Source organism: Neolamprologus brichardi, chromosome 6, assembly GCF_056152115.1.
Source record: "Neolamprologus brichardi isolate AB-2024 chromosome 6, ASM5615211v1, whole genome shotgun sequence".
In the NCBI taxonomy this organism is placed as follows: Eukaryota; Metazoa; Chordata; class Actinopteri; order Cichliformes; family Cichlidae; genus Neolamprologus; species Neolamprologus brichardi.
The window spans coordinates 28810251-28829268 of record NC_142109.1 but is presented as its reverse complement, the minus strand read 5'-3'; the positions used below and the strand labels follow the sequence as shown (position 1 = coordinate 28829268).

At 39.2% G+C, this 19018-nt stretch overlaps 1 protein-coding gene across 1 annotated transcript; it reads left to right on the top strand.

Annotated features, from left to right (window-relative positions):
- Positions 1 to 8565: 8565 nt before the first annotated feature.
- Positions 8566 to 17587, top strand: pld5 (phospholipase D family member 5). Its single transcript, XM_006790645.3, has 10 exons — positions 8566 to 8852; positions 11099 to 11235; positions 11532 to 11715; positions 11905 to 12013; positions 12503 to 12630; positions 13662 to 13859; positions 14450 to 14601; positions 14827 to 14992; positions 15120 to 15210; positions 16508 to 17587. Exons 1-10 carry the CDS (start codon positions 8820 to 8822, stop codon positions 16768 to 16770), a joined length of 1461 nt encoding a protein of 486 aa, XP_006790708.2. The 5' UTR covers positions 8566 to 8819; the 3' UTR covers positions 16771 to 17587.
- Positions 17588 to 19018: the final 1431 nt, after the last annotated feature.

Sequence of the window (19018 nt, the reverse complement as noted above, 5' to 3'; positions counted from 1 at the left end):
CTGGGCCGGTTGCACAAGCAGAAGAAAACGGCCCGATGGATGGATTTTTTAACTGCCTCCACTCTCAGGGGGACAAAAGGCTGGTTGAGTTCAACCGCATTGCTTATAACAATAATATTTCTATATTTGGTTGAATTAAGAAGTATTTAAAACTCCCTCATCCTCCACTAAAAATGTAACTGGTAATGATTAATAATGTGTTATTAAACTTATTTGTCTAACTTTAGTAATACTAATTAATTACATTACATTTAAGTTTCCACTTCTTGCCCTTCATCACCTCACAATCTCTTTTGAACTGCCATCCTTCCACCACAATCTGCCCAATCCACCTCCCAGTCTGGCTTCACTCCAACTCTTTGCAGAAGAAAGTACACACGACAAATTAGGTTTTAGAGGCCACACTGCCAGAGTTACCGCACTACTAATTGTGTGTCTTCAGATATTCTGCTCCACTTCCTTAATCCTTTAAAGCTGTGTCAGGGTTTTTCTCCCCTGTGAACAACTTTCACCACAACTGCTGGTGCACATCAGGGATTGTGCAGGTGCTCATCTACTGGAAGTGCTAAGTTTGGATAAACTGCTCCCACTTAAAAATGGCCTGTATTTGTATAGCGCTTTTCTAGTCCCTAAGGACCCCAAAGCGCTTTACACAACCTGTCATCCACCCATTCACACACACATTCAGACACTGGTGATGGCAAGCTACATTGTAACCACAGCCACCCTGGGGTGCACTGACAGAGGCGAGGCTGCCGGACACTGGCGCCACCGGGCTCTCTGACCACCACCAGTAGGCAACGGGTGAAGTGTCTTGCCCAAGGACACAACGACCGAGACTCCAACTTAGTTTCATTAAGTTCAGGTTCACTATGGGCTTTACCACCCTCACACTGCATTTATTGCATATAAATAAAGTTTTCATAACACTGCAGTCATGTCAGCTCTGAGGTATCTGTTTGGTAGTTTGTAAAAAAAAAAGAAAGTTTTCAAAAGTAATTGTTTAAACATATATAATTATGTGAAATTATGTGTTAGGTCATGCACAGCTTACATGCTACACATTATTCAGTTTAACTTGCAATAGTAGTATTACAGCAATAGTAATCCTGTAACCTCAGTGTGAGTAAGGTGTATGATGCTACAATGTGACTGTTTGGGCTACTTGTGTAATTTACATATTCTGCAGTTCCACACTGATGAATGTTCATCAGTGTGGAACTGCATCGGAGAGGAGAACAACAGGAGAAGCTTTGTCAGCAAACTGGGTGTTCAAATCAACTATAGGGTGGTACAGATGGCAGAAACCGTGCTCAGAGAGATCATTTAGATTATTGTCAATAAAATGTGAATGTAATGGTCATTGATTATCATATGGCTTTTTAATTGGGAGGAAAAGGAATTCTATATTATAATCTCTATTGAAGAACGGTAACAAGAATGATGCTCTGTGCTTGCCCTGGCTTCTGGTTAACCAGACATTAACACTAATGGCCAAAATGCTCCACTTCAGAACGCAGCCTCCAAATGTTAGCATTACATCATGTAAGCCACCTCCTAAAGACTTAGGAAACAGCTTATTTAATGTGACCTCACTGGTGCACATTTTCCACACTTTCCAAATTTTCTGGACTTTTGGATCAAATATACTCAAGTACAATGTGTCAGAAAATACCAAAACAATGCTACTCTGAATTGATTGCCTACATGCTAGGTTCATCCTGGCTTTAGTATTTATGCTAACATAAAGTAACTGGCTGCTAACAATATAATCATTACATTAATGTTAAAAATCATCAGTTTGTAAAACAACACATTCAATGCATTTCCAAAATTCTATTGTTTAAAATAATTTCAGCCATCAATCTTTAATCTATGAGGAGATAAATAATGTAAATATCACTGTGGTATGAACACAGTGGTCACAGGGCTACTTGTGTTGTGAAGTAGGTCAGGGCAAAGTCAGTTTTTCTTACACCAGCAGCCTTTTTGTATTCACAACATAAACTGTCGCGGCTATAAAAATCTTTGTGTGTGTGGTGTGTGCTCCGCTGGCATATGGTCCTGTATAAAAGGTTTCTTAAGGTGAAGTTAGAGTACTTCAGGACATTCTGTCTCTGTCAGTATCAGTATCCGCATGTGAAGTCCAAATGGCAGAAATTCAATTTCCTACAATTGTGTGTGTGTGTGAAAGAGAATGTGTACGTGTCTTCATGTCTCACAGCGTACTCACACTTTTCCCAATCAGATTAATCTCTTTCTGATGCTTTCTGTCTTGTTCAGTACATCCATGCAGCTGCTCAAATTGCACCTCCGCCCTGTTCACAAGCCCATTCTGCCCCTCCCATTATGCCTGGGAGACTGTACTACATGCGCATACAGACACACACAAAGACACACCCTGCCCAATTGCTGGGGAGAGTGAAGAGACACTGGTACGAGTCAGGGAACAAACTGTAGCTCAGGCACCACAGAGAGTAAAAGTGGCTGATTCAGCTTCTGAAAGATAGATTGGAAAGAAAAAAAAGGAGGACAGGAGTGGCAGCATCTCTGTATGTGTGCTTAACTGTGTGTGTGTGTGTGTATGTATGTGTGTGTGTGTACTTCAGAGCATCTCTGCACCCCAGCAGACAGCAGCAGAACACAGGTCATCAATGGAGCTGTCAGATGATCCAAGGTCAAGGGAGCAAGACGAGGCTCCCCCAACACCTCTGCCCTATGTGTCCCAACTGAAAACCAGCAGTTACAGTGCAATCCAGCAGCATGGCTACTCTGAATACATCTACCTGCAAAACAGAGAAAAGCTGGAAAGGGTGAGCAACTTCCTTACAAACATCAGTTACTTTTTTAAAAGTGAAGAGGTAAAGTTAAACCTTGATTATTGTAGATGTGTAAAACTAGCTAGAAGGAAAAAGGTATCAGCAACTGTCAAATATGCAATGAGCCAGTCTGTGAGTTTAGAGGAGCGATTCACTCCATCTGCTGGAAATCCATTCACTTTGCATGCTTGTGATGTATCTGCTTTAACACTGGAGTATGCAGCTGAGGTCTGTTGCCTCCAATGAAAATTAATTACAACTTTCTTTCCAGCTGGTTCACACCCAGCAAATCCACATCAACCCAAAAAGGACAAATGCTCAGGTTTACCTACCAGATTTTGCAGATTTCTTAGAGTTTGAGTCCGTTCTCGTCTTTATAAGCATTCGCGTTTACTTAAGTATTTCTTTAAACATTATGCTTTAAAGCTGTGAAACCTGACTGCAGCTCTTCAAATATACCATTCCCCTGCAGATGATCTGTTAGCTGTTTTACAATTGTTCGAGAAATTTTTGAGATAAAATGAAAGTTGGAGATTGGCCTATAACTACCTAAGACAGCTGGTTCAAGTGATGGCTTTTCAAGTAACAGTTTAACTACTGCTAAGGCCAATGGTAGCCGATAAACAGAGATAGGCTGATTTAAGATTGAAGATTTGTTCAGAATGATAAAATCACATGATGAGAGATGAGGTGCAAATAAGGAATTATCCAAAAAGGGAAAAGTAAGCTATGCAATGGCTTCTCCCTTTAGAAGTCACCACACCGAATCATCTGCCTCAATCTTACTTCATCTCTAGCATCATCCTTTGTCACACCAGCCCTCTGCATGTCCCCCTTCACTTTCCATGAATCTTCCTCTTTCCCCTGGTAGTTTCATATCAGTGTACTATGCCAGTATATCCGCTATCCTGCACCATGTTCAAACCATCTCAGTCATGCCTCTCTAACCTTAGCTCTAAACCACTTAACTTAAGCTGATAGCTTCTGTAGACTAATTTCTAAACCTGTCCATCCTGGTCACTGCCTATGAAAATCTTAAAATCTTCACCTATGCTACCTCCTGCTTGGTGGCTGGATAAATATCAATCTGATATGTATCTCTGACCATTTTATGTGTTAGCATTTTTCACAAAAAGGGAAAAATGTCTAATATTTCTAATTTATCTTAAAGCGTTGCACCATTACTCCCAGCACAGTTCTGTTGCACAGAATTTTAACTCAGAATCGAATCTTTCCAGACATGATTTAGATCCAGTTAGGCTAATTAGATCTTCGGAAGCCAGTTAATATACTTAAAATATTGAGCAGGATGAATGAAGCTATGCATTTATGGGGTGTTTTGTAATCCTTCCAAGAAAGTAAGATTCACTTACTTTCTTTCCTGTTTATAAGCAGCAGAACGGTATAAAGCCATTTTCTCTACATTCCCTTTCCTATTGCTGCAAATTGTCCATCATAGCATAAAAATCCACTTTATCTGCATTTTAGTAACTTAAATACCCACTGAGATATTGTTGTTACATTTAAGAGAATTGTCAAGAAAAACTAGCTAACCCTGTTCTCATTCTTGTAGTAATAAAGCCAAAATGTGTGTATGGCAAGGTTTTTAAATCATCATAATTACACATACTAATGTGTTAGCACTGTGTGGCTCTTAAATATGAGACTATTAATTAGTTCTTTGTGTTGGAGGACTCTACTGCACATAAGAAAATATCCTGTACAGAGAGACAGGAAGGGACGAAGTGTAAAGTTTGCTGTGACCTCTGAAGCCTCCTGCAGAAAGCATTTCTTCAAAAGAGAGCATGTGAAGCATCACCATTATTAATCAGCACTCCCAAGAAACTGACTGGTACATATTCAATACATTAGTAAACAAAGCTCCATTACTGGTAAATTGTAAACAGTTTTCTGTAATGACTGCTTACCTTGAGATTAGGGCTGGGCGATATGGCCTAAAATTCATATCGCGATATAATTTGAAGCATGTGCGGTAACGATATATATCACGATATATATTCTTTTCTTCTGTATAACGTATTTTCCACACTAAAAATCCTTTAATTTTCTCAAAAATCAAGAGTGTGCCTTATGTATGAATTCTGGTTGTGCTTACTGACCTCGATGTTTTTAGTACAACTTTGGTAAGCCGCACTGCTTGATGGATTGTCAGAGCATTATTGCTGCCGTAGTGAGGAGCTTCGCGGAGTAATCTGGGTCCAAAACTCTGTCCCAAAGTCAAACAAATACTAAGAGTTAAAAACGGTCTAAATTCTTTCATCTTAAATTAAATCATCAGCGTTGCTGTTTTATCGGGTGTAACAATTAAGTTTTACATCCATGCATCAATGAAAACAGAATTTATTAAATTTAAGGGAGTTAGAAGTTAACAGGAAGTTAGCTCGCTAGTTTACACCTAAACATTTCATACCATGTTCTGACTGAGAGATTTTTGAAACTAATTAAAACGTGCAGCTCTGCTACCACTTCCAACATAAATGAAGACAGAAAACTAAACAGCGGTGGCGTTTGCAGGGTTACTGAAGTTGGACTACCTGGTATATAATGTTGTGCTACGTGATTGCTAGCGACACAGCTATGTTAGCATAACATTAGCACAATGAAGCTGGAGGATGAACGCCAACTTTTTCTCCACTCGATAAAAGTTAACGTGAGGGATTCTGGTGGTCAGGGACAAATGCAATCGCATAGCAGGATGCTATACACAGGACAAACTTCAGTCAGGAGAACAACTGAGATAATTCATCCACAATACAAGGTTAGTTATTAATATACTGCAACAACATGGGAATAGAACAGCTGCGAGAGAATTCAACATTAATGAATCAATGTTACGGAAGTGGAGGAAGCGCAGTTTTTGGCTTTCCCCATATTCCAAAAGTGCTTCATCTCTTTGGTGTGACTGTCGCCTGCCATAATTTGCAGATGATAATGGTTTTAGCCACTGCTATGCTTTCGACCAAAACAGGCGCAGCTTGATGACATCATCAACATTCGCTATCGCGATAGAGCGATATAGTCAAAATCTCTATCGTTGGCCAAATTTATATCGTTTCTATCGTATATTGTTTATATCGCCCACCCCTACTTGAGATTTTAATAATTTTGTATCAAGCAAATTCTTGGTCATGAAAAAAAAAGTTAAACATTAACTGATTGTCTGTCTTTTAACCATGTGGCCTGTTAGCTGAAGAGAACTAGTAAACCCAGTGCTCTGCTGGGGACAGACAATTACTGATAGAGTGAGACAACCTAACAGGATCATTTTTCATTGCTGGATCCCTATCTGCACCCCATCCACACTCCCTTTGGCATGTGGCCTAGCTGTCTCCCGTGGCGCTGTGCCCAGTCAGCTTTCACTCAGCACATCACCCTGACTATGACGTTAGAAAACGCCACGTACTGTGCGCTCATGGAAAACCTGCTGTTGAGCTTTCGGTGTGAAGGTGAAACACCTATACACAGAAGCGTTCTTCACAGGCAATCACAAGGGGGGTGTTTTAACGGGAGGGGAGGTCACCTTAATTAATGTGGAGCTAGTAAAAGGAGACAAGATGTCATATAGAGTAATTATAAATGTAAGCCTCCAAGGACAGTACAGATGGCCTGTTAAAAAGTAATAAAGCATTTTAAATTGAGTTTAAAAAGCAGGTGCTTTAAATGCATCTTGAAACATTTAATTCTAACATATAGAAAGGACAAAAAAATTTGAAGAAATTTAGGATCCATTTCCTGTTTTGTAGAACAGAAGCAATAAAGCTAGCTGAAACATTGACACCCCAATCACTGAAATGACTGTGCAGTTACTAAATTGTTTATGTCAACAGTTTTCTGTCATGACCGCCAGTGACCAGAGTCTCACTCACTTTGTTGCTGAGCTATAAATTGCCCTTTATAACTCCGTCTGAGCTTGTGATGGTTGGGAACACTGAAAATCCAATTCGGCATGTCACTTTGTTTCTTTCTCAGTTTGAAAGTGTGATTGTATGACCCCATGTGTGCAGCTTTAGGAACATTCACCTCTCCTGGGAAGTGACTCAAATAGTTTTGTTGACCCATCCCTTTCTCTCTTTCTCACTCTCTCTCTCTCTCTCTCACAAACACACACACACACACACACACACAAATGCAGTTTGACCTGTCCTAGACAGGCAAAGCAGTTTTCCCAGTTAAGTTTTTATTCCACTATTACGAGATCTCGCCTTGATGTGTCTTTTTTTTTAGTTAAAATTCAAACTTTGTACTCTGCATACATTTTGTGTATTAATGTATTTGAAACTTTGAAGAAAGAATGTATTCATGAGTATTAGTTGTATTAAAGGAGTCACTCCAAAACTCTACAGCACAAATTGCTTGTTTGACCGGTTAATTTGTGATAAAGTCCACAAAGCTATGGAATGCTACCACTGTTGCAATATTTTGCTGTGTAGCCTACAGAGTCTGCTGATAAATGTTACTTCAAGCAGTTCCATCTTACTATATCAGTAGCACCTGTCTCTGAGAGTCATTCTTATTTGCTCCCAGCCATGCAAATACATCTGTTTTTGCCTAAGAGAGTGAATGTAGCAAAGACCCCTCCAGCCTCTGTGGCATAGCTAAATGCTAATGCTTTTGTGGCAAGAATGTTACTAACATGCATATTAGCATATAAATGCTGAGTGAGACAACTGCATCTGCTGATTAGCACAGCTGAGGTACACCTTAGGCTGATGGGAGTTTTATTTTTGCAGGTATTTGTTCATCAATTAAACAATGCTTAAATTGAAAATCGCACCGGATGATGGCTCTGCATAAGATTTCAGGGAGTCGCTAAAGTTACTACAGTTCATCATGAAGGAGATGTGAAATTTAAAGCAATTTTTTTACTGATGAAATTGTTGGTATGTATAACTTAAAATTAGAAAAATCAACACATTTCTTTAAAGTTTACTTAAATGCAGTAGTGCAAACAGATGCCTCTTATCATTTTTCGACCTCATATACAGGTCTCATAAGCATAACAGAAGCGTACCTGCAGTTTGGAGCATATGTTGTTTTGCTGCCATTAAGCATATATTCATCTGTGAGGAAAGAGTTGTGGGCAAAAAAAAAAGGAAGGAAAAAGGATTTTACATATTTCATTTTTTTTTTCCCACTGAGACCCTTCTGTGCAATAATATGAGGAGCTCTTAAAGCTGTAGCAGAATTGAAACATGGTTCATTCCACTGGAATAAAGCAAATCTACTGCAGTGATTTAAACAAAGTGGGAATTAAAGAAGATAATTATGCCAGCTTCCATTTATATCAATTATTAATGGGAGCTATAGGGCTTTTGTAGATGCCTCAATATTTTCTGAGTGTAACCGTAAATGCCGAGTGTGGGTGTGCACGCGCGCATGTGTGTGCGCCTGCATACAGTATGGTGAGCAGGCATGTACGATGTACTGAGTCCAAAATATTTGGGGAGTTTTGCTGCAGCTGTCACATTTACTAATGGCATGTTTCAGCATCGCTCCCTTCTAAGCAAAGACCAACTGCTTGCTGCCAGATGAGTTTTATTCACTTGACAGATAAAGGAGGGAAATACAGCTGGAAAAGGAAGAGAAGAGGGAAAGTGAGGGAGGGAGGGGGAGGGTACTGGAGCTCAAAGCTACGGCTCTTTATTGGCCATTTTGAACAAGAGGGGGTTGGTCTTTCATCTTCTCTCTCGCCGCTTCGACTGTAAGGCAGACAGTGAACCGCACAAACAGTTCACACACAAGCACACACACACACACAATCAGCTGCTAGAAGAACCATGTCAGGACACATAAGAGACCAGAAGCTGATGCCCACACAGACAGACCTTTTGGGACACTGAGGTACCTGCAGGATGAAGACAAGGACCAAGAGTGAAGACATCAGATTTGAACAGGCTGAGGGCTGGGTGGAAAAGAGAGGCAAAGATGTGTGACTGAGCTCCTGTTTCCCACCTTGTAGTTTAAAGGAATGCTGCTCTCATGGCAGGACCAACCCCACAGGAGCCATTAAAGGTGATGTTTTACAGCTCTTTCTATATTTAATAGGCAATGTTAGTCTCCTTTTGGCCATAGGTGGATTGCAATGCATGTTTTTTCTTGGACTTTTTTCTCTAGGTTTCAGTACACCAGTGTTTCACTGCCTGATTGATTAAACTCTTAAATTCCTTATCTTTTTAAACCATATTAAAACTAAAAGCTCATATGTATATCAAAACTTTAGGTTTTCGTCAAAGTGTTTTTAACTATCCAAGATTTTTTTAATATAAATCAGTCTCTCCTTTAGTCTTTAAATGATGCAAAACGGCAAATAACACAGCCATCCTTATAGCTCGGTGCACAGTAGTTGCAGTTGCCACCAAAAAAAATGATGTAAAATAATTTTGAGAAAGAGACTATTAGCATTTAAGAAAGTTGCTTTTTTTTCAACAGATATGTAAGATACGTTTATTAATTACAAACATTGTTTTAAATGCAGTAGCAAACATTACAAAAGTTAAGAAAATAACTTAATAAATTACAAAAACAATTGCCCAGAACCCAATAAAATGTGTCAAAACTGGACGTTTTCAGAAGTTGTAACCACTCACATAATATTTGCTTGATAAATAATTATTTTATCAATAATTCAAATTATTTAGGGCAGCACGGTGGTTAGCACTGTTGCCTCACAGCAAGAAGGTCCTGAGTTTAATTCCACCATCAGGCCAGCGAGCGTCTTTCTGTGTGGAGTTTGCATGTTCTCCCCAAGTTGGCGTGGGCTCTTTCCAGGTACTCCGGCATCCTCACACAGTCCAAAGACATGCAGTTAGTGGGGTTAGGTTAAATAGAAACACTAAATTGCTCATAGGTCTGAGTGCAGGAGTGAATGTGAGCGTGAATGGTTGTCTGTGTCTATGTGTTAGCCCTGCGAAAGACTGGTGACCAGGGTGTACCCTGCCTCTCACCCCAAGACAGCTGGGATAGGCTCCAGCGCCCTAAAAAGGATAAACGGAAGCGAATGGATGGATCAAATTATTTAGTAGTTATTGGAACAGCTATCTATTCACTCCTTGCCATATTAGGCTATTTTTTCCTGTATATTAGATGTGTTGTTGTCCTTTTACAGTGACATACTGCATCAGTACCTTTTGAAAGTGGCTGACCTATCTCACACTGTCAGTTCTGTTCCGTTCCTCCCAGCCATGTGCACATCCACAAGTTAAGCATGGTCCTTGACTCTGCTAAATGTAATGAAGAGCTCAGTGGCCTCAGAGGCCAACAGAAGAGTGTATGGTGCACCCAGCTAGCACCTGTCTTTCAGCCTCACTGCCCGAGGCAATATTTGAGTCCACAAACCTCCTGCTGTTCATATTTCTATATTTTGATGCTGAATTGCTTTTTTTTTTTTTTTAAATAAAAGCTGTAGAATTTTTAGATGGAAATTTTCTTTTTAAGGAAAACCCCCTGCTTACGCTGCCAAACTAATCAGTGGGATGCAATTCATTTGACTGATAGAACACAACAAAAGAGAATATGTAATGTGATGTTGACAGCTCACCAACTGACAAAGCCAAACAGGGCAGAGAATGAGGTGGTGAAAATGTGCAGTCGTAAGCAAAACAAAAACGCCTAAGTGCACTTTTAAAACTGTGAAAATCAAGACTCCTCAGGCTGGATCAGGGCTCCAAAATTACAACCTCTGACCACATACTGACTGTCACTCTACCTATATTACAAACCCTACAGACATATACTGCACACACATGCATGCGCACAAATATTGCCTGCAATATTGCTTAACATAAATGTAACGTTGGCTGCCACCTTGACACAGAGCTCATAAAACCCCTTTTCAGATGGGAATTGCATGGACAACAAAGCAGTCGGTATGACGAGAAGCAAAAACTTGCACTTTCCAATACACCTTATAGACTGGATTTAGTGTGCATCAATTTGCCGTCAGCTGGAGAATGTTCTACTTCCTCTGTGGCATAAAGTGGGATCGTTGAAGCAGGGGGATTTTTTGCTCCAGAGCATTGAAATCTGCAGTATACTGGTTATCAAAGCAAGGTTTCTGCTGTCAAACGAAGGCCATAGTTGTTATTTTGATCGTCATTATTCACATTGCACAAGTGTTAATGTGCCCACAGTGCACAAAAGAGACACACAAAAAAAAAGCAGAAAAGTTACTGCAGCACTGTTCACAAAAAAAACCCCAGAAATAAAACATTGTGTCTGACATTTGTTAGTGTCGTGTGTGTTTCTAATGTATCTTCCAGACCCAGCAGAAGTGCATTGCCATCTTTGCCCTTGTTTGCTGCTTTGCTGTTCTGGTAGCACTGATCTTCTCATCTGTGGACATTTGGGGGGATGATGAAGATGGAATCACCGAGGAAAACTGCAGCAAAGACTGCCAGTAGGATGTTTCGCAAGATTAAAGGAAATTGTAGAGCACAGTGTATTCACAGCAACAGTCTCTACTAACTCAACATAGTCTTAATCTGGACTCATTCATTACCAATTCAGAATTACGTATTACCATTTCATTATTTAATTCTGGAGATTTCTGATGTGGATCTGTACCTCACTTTTTATTGTTAAAATCTAGAGCCATAAAAGGATTTATGTGTAAAGGCTTTGAGCTGCTGGGTTGTTGTGTTGGTGGTGTTCCTCTTTAAAGCTCCAGACACTGAAGGAATCTTTTATTTTCAGCATTGTACTTGTGGAGAACATTCCAGACGAGCTCTTTTTCTCCATGGATGGCAGACCCCACCTTCCTGTCTCTGTTGGCTTTCACACACTGTTGGACCAGGCGAAGCACTCAATTGAAGTGGTGTCATCTGCCTGGGACTTAAACTCCTGGGACCTGGAGACAATCCCAAACCTCGCCAAACAGGTACAAAGTCACAGTAAGCAGTCCGGTAGAACAATGAGCCAATTGCATTTCCCATTTGATCTGTAAAACCAAATGCAATTTATTAAGGTTATTCCCGCAACGAAATAAGAGCTGCCCTTCTAAAAGAAATGCAGGAACATTGGTCAGTCGCTGCGCTACAGTAATACAGAACATCATTCTCTTCCTCAGGGTCAGCTTTTGTTCCAGAGACTGCTCAAGTTAAAATCTCGTGGGGTTAAGCTGAAGATTGCCAGTAGTCTGACAAACTCGACTGAGCTGAAGGCCTTGGCAGCACACAGTGAGTGGATGTGACATTTTTATTTCAGAAAGGCAATTTGTTGTGTCACTGTGGCAAACAACAACGAAGATATACATTTACAATTATCCGACAACCCGATAGAGTTTTATTAACGAGATTCTCATCCTCCAGGATACGTTTAGTTGAGTTTCTTAAGCAATCCACTTTAGGACAGCAGAACCGCACTGTAGGTACGGCATGAAATATCAATGACCTGCCTCAAGGAAAACAGATGCATTTACAGCATGCAGCAGCACCCAGGAGCTCTACACCATATGCATCTGCCAGACTTCACAATCAAGGCCAAAAAACCTTGAATGGATGAAAATGTACAGCCTGGTTTCCTGTCAAAGACTGCCTGCGTTGCCCCCTGTTCTTGTCAGACAGTACAAGGCCAACTGTCAGATTTACACAATTTTCTCTTTCTTTTTCTCTTAAACTTTTCATTTTCTCTCTTTTGTGTCTCTTTTTATCCCTCACACGGATTAGATGCAGAGGTTCATTTTGTTAACATGACAGTTTTTACCAGAGGAGGACTCCATTCCTCATTCTGGATAGTGGATCGGAAGCACATTTACATCGGGAGCGCTGATATGGACTGGAGGTCACTCTCCAAGGTAAAAGCACACATCAACATCTGGTTTGCTCTTTAAAGAGTAACACATAATGTAAATTAGCCACGCTTTCCTCTTATACTTCCCTATGCGGGTACTCCAGCACTGCCAACAGAAATCAGGAATGATTTAAGGTTGTTGTCTGAGATGGTCAGAAAGACAAGTAGCATTTCACTTTTCATTTAGTATGTAATTCATAATAGAGCAGGAACCAGACTGCATTAGCATACTGTAACCTGAAGTGATTGCTCGGCCCTTTTTGGTGCCTCAGCACTGGTTGGAGGACTGCTGTATGAGTGTAAGTCACAATGAGCAAGAAGGAATGAAGGAATAGCACACATACACTGGATGTGTGTAGTAAGCACTGCAAGCCAGACACGTATGTCTGTAATTGACCCTCTGTGGTAACAAACTGAAACCTCTGTGTTCCTCCTTCAGGGGCACACGTTGAAAAAGAAACAGACAAAAAACAGAAACACCAAACACAAAAGAAATTTTTCTGCCATCTATTTAATGAGCAGACAAGAATGTATTTAGGACATCTGTCTCTTCTTCTTTCGTTTTGTTGTTTTTACCCACACTAGCAGCTCTGTGGATTGCAGTGTTAGCCTGCTTGTGCTCCAGTTATTTAAATTCTTTGGTAGGACTGGAATAATGTCCAGCTTATTCGCTTTTAGACAGATTCCTTTGAAATGATTATATATCTATGATGACATCCAGCTTATTGACTTTGTTATTGTCTTGACTTTTCCTCTTTTTCCTCTTTTAGCATCATTTTATCATATATTATTTTTGGCTAAATACCTTTAAATTAGTGATATTCTATAATAGTACTTTTCGCTCTTCATTTTTAATCCTTTTTAATCTGAAAATTATTAGAAGATCATCAATCATCAATCCATGAAACGTTACTATTCTCTCTCTCTGAACTTTTTTCACTTCTTTTATACCCTCTATAACATCTGCAGAGCACACTCAATATTTTAACTTTTCTGCTGCATCACCTCTTCCTACTTCTTTCTCATACACCACAGAGAAAAGAACTGGGGGTGGTGGTATATAACTGCAGCTGTCTGGCTCTGGACCTCCACCGAGTTTTTTCATTTTACTGGCAGCTCCACGAAAGGGACTACATCCCCTCCATCTGGTCAAAGAGAGTAACTGCTCTCTATGGAAAGAACAATGCCCTGCAGCTACAACTTAACTCCACCCCCGCCACCGCTTATGTGTCTGTGAGTAACAGCTTTGTTATGTTACAGGACTTAGTGCATACATAAATCAATTCTTCACAAAATGAAAAAAAAAAAACTGCACCAACAGTCTTTTTTTCAGTGGTTCATATACTTCTTGAGGCACCAATTTCCTGCTTCCGGGCTTATAGTGAATGTCTTTATAAGAGTTTTATTACATATTAATAACAAACATAAACAGAAAATGATTAATCATCTTAATATCGCACTAAGGAGCAACTTGAGTCTGAATATCTCACTACGTTAATGAATCTTGTTGCTCTCAAAGCGACAAGACATTTATCATCTTATAAGAAACTAATGGAGCCATACTGTCAAGGCTGTTGGCAACTTACCTTGATCTTTTGCCCCACTTATTCTAGTAATGATAAATGGTCGTTGAAATGTGCTTTCTTGTTTTCTTTCCTTTGTCTCTGCAGAAATGTTACATTGAAATGTATATACCTATTTTTATTAGTGGATTGTGCATTCTTTGTTGAATTGAAACACACATACATTTTTGAAAGCTATCCTAAACTTTAACCGTGTGTCTCGGTTGTTTCATTTTTGTTGTTGTCTTGTCCTTTCTGTAGACCTCTCCTGAACTCTTCTGCTCCAAGGATCGCACCCGAGACATAGATGCCATCTATCAAGTCATTCAGAGTGCAAAGACATTTATCTTCATATCAGTGACAGACTATCTCCCTCTGGTGAAAAGGAGTTTCAGAGGAACCTCAGTCACAAGGTGTGTGCCGGGGCAAGCTTTGACATTCAAATCCTTTTTACAGGAACATTTATGAGGTCATTTTACATTCATACTGTACATGTGTGTCTGTATCAGAGGACACAATTCATGACAAACTAGAATATACCCAGAATATAGCAACTTGGAATTTTTGAACTCTATGCCCTTCGGTATCTTTAGACTCAAAAGCATTGTCCACAATAATAACACCAGTTGGATTTTTAGGTATTGGTCGTCTATCGATGAAGTCATCAGAGAAGCTGTGGTATTAAGAGGGATCAAAGTTCGTCTGCTCATAAGCTTCTGGAAGAAAACTCATCCACTCACCTTTAATTTTGTGACCTCCCTCAAGTCACTCTGCGTTCAGCTTTACAACTGTTCCCTGGAAGTGGTAAGCGAATCACTTACACCTGTAGTTTTAACTACTCATGGACAAGTTTTAATTCATACTGCACTTTATTTTCTTTGTTTTTATTGCATATTATACATGCTTTTTGTTAAATCGTTGTTTTTTCTAGAGGTTTTTTAGTCACAAGGAGCAGAACGATGACATTCAGCTTGGGCTCAACCACAACAAGTACATGGTGACCGACAATGCAGTCTACATTGGTAGGCAATATAATGTGTGTTTTGGGGTTTTTATTGAGGTGCAGGTTTCAAAGTATCTTAATATAAAGTTTTTTATACTGACAACAAAAATATGCATAGACTAACTGGCCACTTCATTAGGTACACATTGCTAGTATGGAGTTGGACCCCTTTTGCCTTCAAAACTACCTTAATTCTTAATGTTAACATTTCCCAAAGGTTTTTGTCCATAATGACATAAAAGCATCAAACAGTTGATGTAGATTTATCAAGCAGCACGTGATAAGAATGTCCCGTTCCACGACTTCCCAAGAGGTGCACTACTTTATTTAGAATAGTGACTGTGAAGGAGATTTGAGAACAGTGAACTCATTGTCATGTTCAAGAAGATTTGAGCTTCGTGACGTGGTGAGTGCTGCTGAAAACTGCTTTAAAAGATGGGTACAACGTGGTCATGAAGGGATGAAGAAGGTCAGCAAGCATACTAAGTTAGGGTTGGCATTTAACAGATGTTCAACGGGAAAATGCTATGAGATACATAAGTATGTTGTTACCACTCTCCTTTTGTTTTTATTACTTATAGCCAGGAGGAATCTATTTTATCATAGCTTTATCCAACGATTGAAATGGGACAACGAGCCTGTCTGTCCAAAGGGAAATAAAAGATCATTGTGCATTGCATTTGTTTATTCAATATAAAACAAAACAGTGGGAAATAAATTTTTTGAGGTACAGATTTTTATTGGCTTTTTTAGTAGCTGGGTTTAGTGAGTCATACTATTAAAATGAACTTGCAGAACCACATACCAAAGCAAAATGTATAAAACTTGAACATTTTATCTTGAGCAATAGCTCAAACATTGTTGTATTGGCTTGATTTATGAGCATATAGACAAGAAAAGACAAAGAGTAAGGTGAGAAGAAAATAAAAGAGTGTGAAAAGGACAAGTCACAACCACAAAGAGTCTCACATATGGCTAGTTCAATCCTTACAGCTACAGTACAGGTTATGGGAAGTCATATCATCACAGAGGTTTGTGAGAAAATTTGTGAGAAAGTTACTGTGCTTTTCCAAGAAACAGTTCAGGAGAGGATGTTTTGTGAAACAGGGGACATGTCTTTTAACTAAGACTGCTAAACTAAACTAGCACTGCTATATTTGATTCTTACTCACTCATCCAAAGACACACAAGCACCAAGTGGTATATACATATGCAGACACATATCAAGATTCAAGATACAGTAATGTAAAGCTATTTCTTTTTAAATAATGACTTTTACGGGCGCTATCTGACACTGTTGTCTTTGTCGCTCACAGGGAACCATGACTGGGTTGGCAGTGATTTTGCTATTAATGCAGGAGTTGGATTGGTGGTCAAAATGAACGGCAGTGCTGAAGACAGAGGAGTGACAATCCTGGAACGTGTCAAAGCTACTTTTGAAAGGGACTGGAGGTCCCGCTACGCTCAGAGCCGACATGGAGTCAAGGATCAGCAGGGAAAATACAGAAACTCGCAACAGGGGAAAAAATATATGGAAACTAAGGAGGAAAATGAATGGAAGTACCCTTTATATTTATAAGCACAAAATGTCTTTTCCCAGTATGTCTTAAAGCCTCATAAGCCTAAATATGCTAGATCTTACAAATATGTACACAAATAAGAATGTAGACCTACTCTATACTGTATGACTTGCCAAAGTATTGCTTTGACTCAGTATTATGATAATATATGTTTAATTGTTGACTGTTATATAAGCATGTAATACTGCATGCATACCAAAAGCAATATCTCAGTATTAACTCAGTATTAACTATATACTAGCACAAGCAATGTGACAAAAACAATTCTCTCTATGTGTAACCCACCGAAACAGTTTAAATACATCCACTATTTTTAAGTCCTTCATTGCATTTTATATGTTTTTAAATCTACAGTTTGGCTGCAACTGTAATCAGGTCAGATCCTGAAATGGCACACACCGGCATATGCAGTAGTTTTATTCTGTTCATCATATCGCTAAAATTATTCATCTGTCTTCATAAAACATAGCTTTTTCCTTGTTGGTGTTGTTTTATTTTTCAGTCTGCTGGTATGTTTAGTGCCCAAAATGTTTCACTATACAAATTTGTATTGCTGACAGAACAAAAGTATTTATAGGTATGTTTTGCCTTATCCTGTCTTTCCATCCAAGCCAGTAATAAGCTGCAAGTTAAATGCTCAAAAGCCTGCAGACAAAAAATAAGCCTTGAATAGTACTAGTTTGGTTTAAAAATGCATAATTTAAATAAAGGATTTGAGAGTTCTCAAGTGACTCATCTTACCAGCACTTCACAGTTAATAACTGGAAAAAGACAAATTTACTAACAAATCCAAGTTTGAGATTTGGGTCAGCACCACAGCACCCACACTTTTTTAACATGACAGCAGCAGGTGCTGAACATTTGGGGGGGGGGGGGGGGGGGGGGGGCTATATCGACTGAGCAAGAGGAATTTCTGTTCTTCAAACACGTGCTCAGGCCTGTGGTTTACATCTTTAACCTCTTATGACCCGAACTCTTCCACGGCATGCACTTTTAATTTCTCTTTGATATTTGGGAATATTGGGGCCCGATGAAAGTAAAAACAAAGAATTACCAGATTTTTTTTTTTACCTTATTTTTTGTCCTCGTAAGTGGATATCAGGCCCTTGTAGAGCAAAATTGAGTAATTTGGTCTAAATAACCCAAAATGTGATGTCCACATATGTGGATGCCAGGTCCTAGGAGGTTAAGGAGATGCATTCATACTGCAGCAGGTTAGTAATTCCCAACACACAGCTCGGAGTGGATCTAGTATGCTCATGCTGTATTTTTTTTCTGGGAGTCCATTTGATCAACCATGTGGGATTTACAGTTATCTTCTACATGACACTGGTTCAGCCCCCACAGTCTTTCACTATCTGAAAAAAATACTCTTTACCCTTTAATGCCACATTTCCTCTCACTGAAGGCCCCGTCACAAACAGGACGATAGTGCTGCCATGCTCACAGACAGAGCTATGTGTGTTATAGCCCTGCTAAAGAGATTCTCTGGCTCAAAGGAATTACTTCTACTATATATTAATGAATATATCTAATATCACAATGGGCATCCAGCATTGTAACAGATGATTGATATATATATATATATATATATATATATATATATATATATATATATATATATATATATTTATAAGACTAATGAACATCAAGGATTGGTACAAAGTAATCTTGTCATTGCCCATGATTTTGCTATTTTGAGTTCTTAGTTCGAGTTTTGTTTGTTTTTTTTTTATTAGAGTTTATTAGTTTTCTCAGTTCTTTCTCTTTGTTTTCCTTTGGTGTCTTTTCCCTTTATTAAATTTACTTTTGTGTCTGAGGTTCCCAGTTTAGTTATTGTTATTTTCTTTCTGAATTACTTTACTCGTTAATTGTCTTCTGTGTCTCATATTCAGTTCCTTCTTCCTCCCCTGTGATTGTGTTGATTCTGTGCACCAGTGTCTCATCTCCTCCCAGCTGTGTCTCATTCCCTTGATTAACTTTTACTGTGTGAGTAAATATAGTGCTGTCTTCTCTTTGTCTGTTGCAGTTTTTGTTTATTCTCCTAGTTTGTTTGCTTGTATCACCTGTGCTGTTGGATTTATGAAACTTATTATTTATTGGGCTTTTATCCACCAATAAAGTTGCATTTTTGTTTATTACACCTGTATCCTGAGTCTATATTTGGGTCCTTAACCTAAAAACTGTGGCATATCTGACCTCAAGCTTGAACGGAGGCACTTAAAGACTGACAAAGCCAAGCTTGTT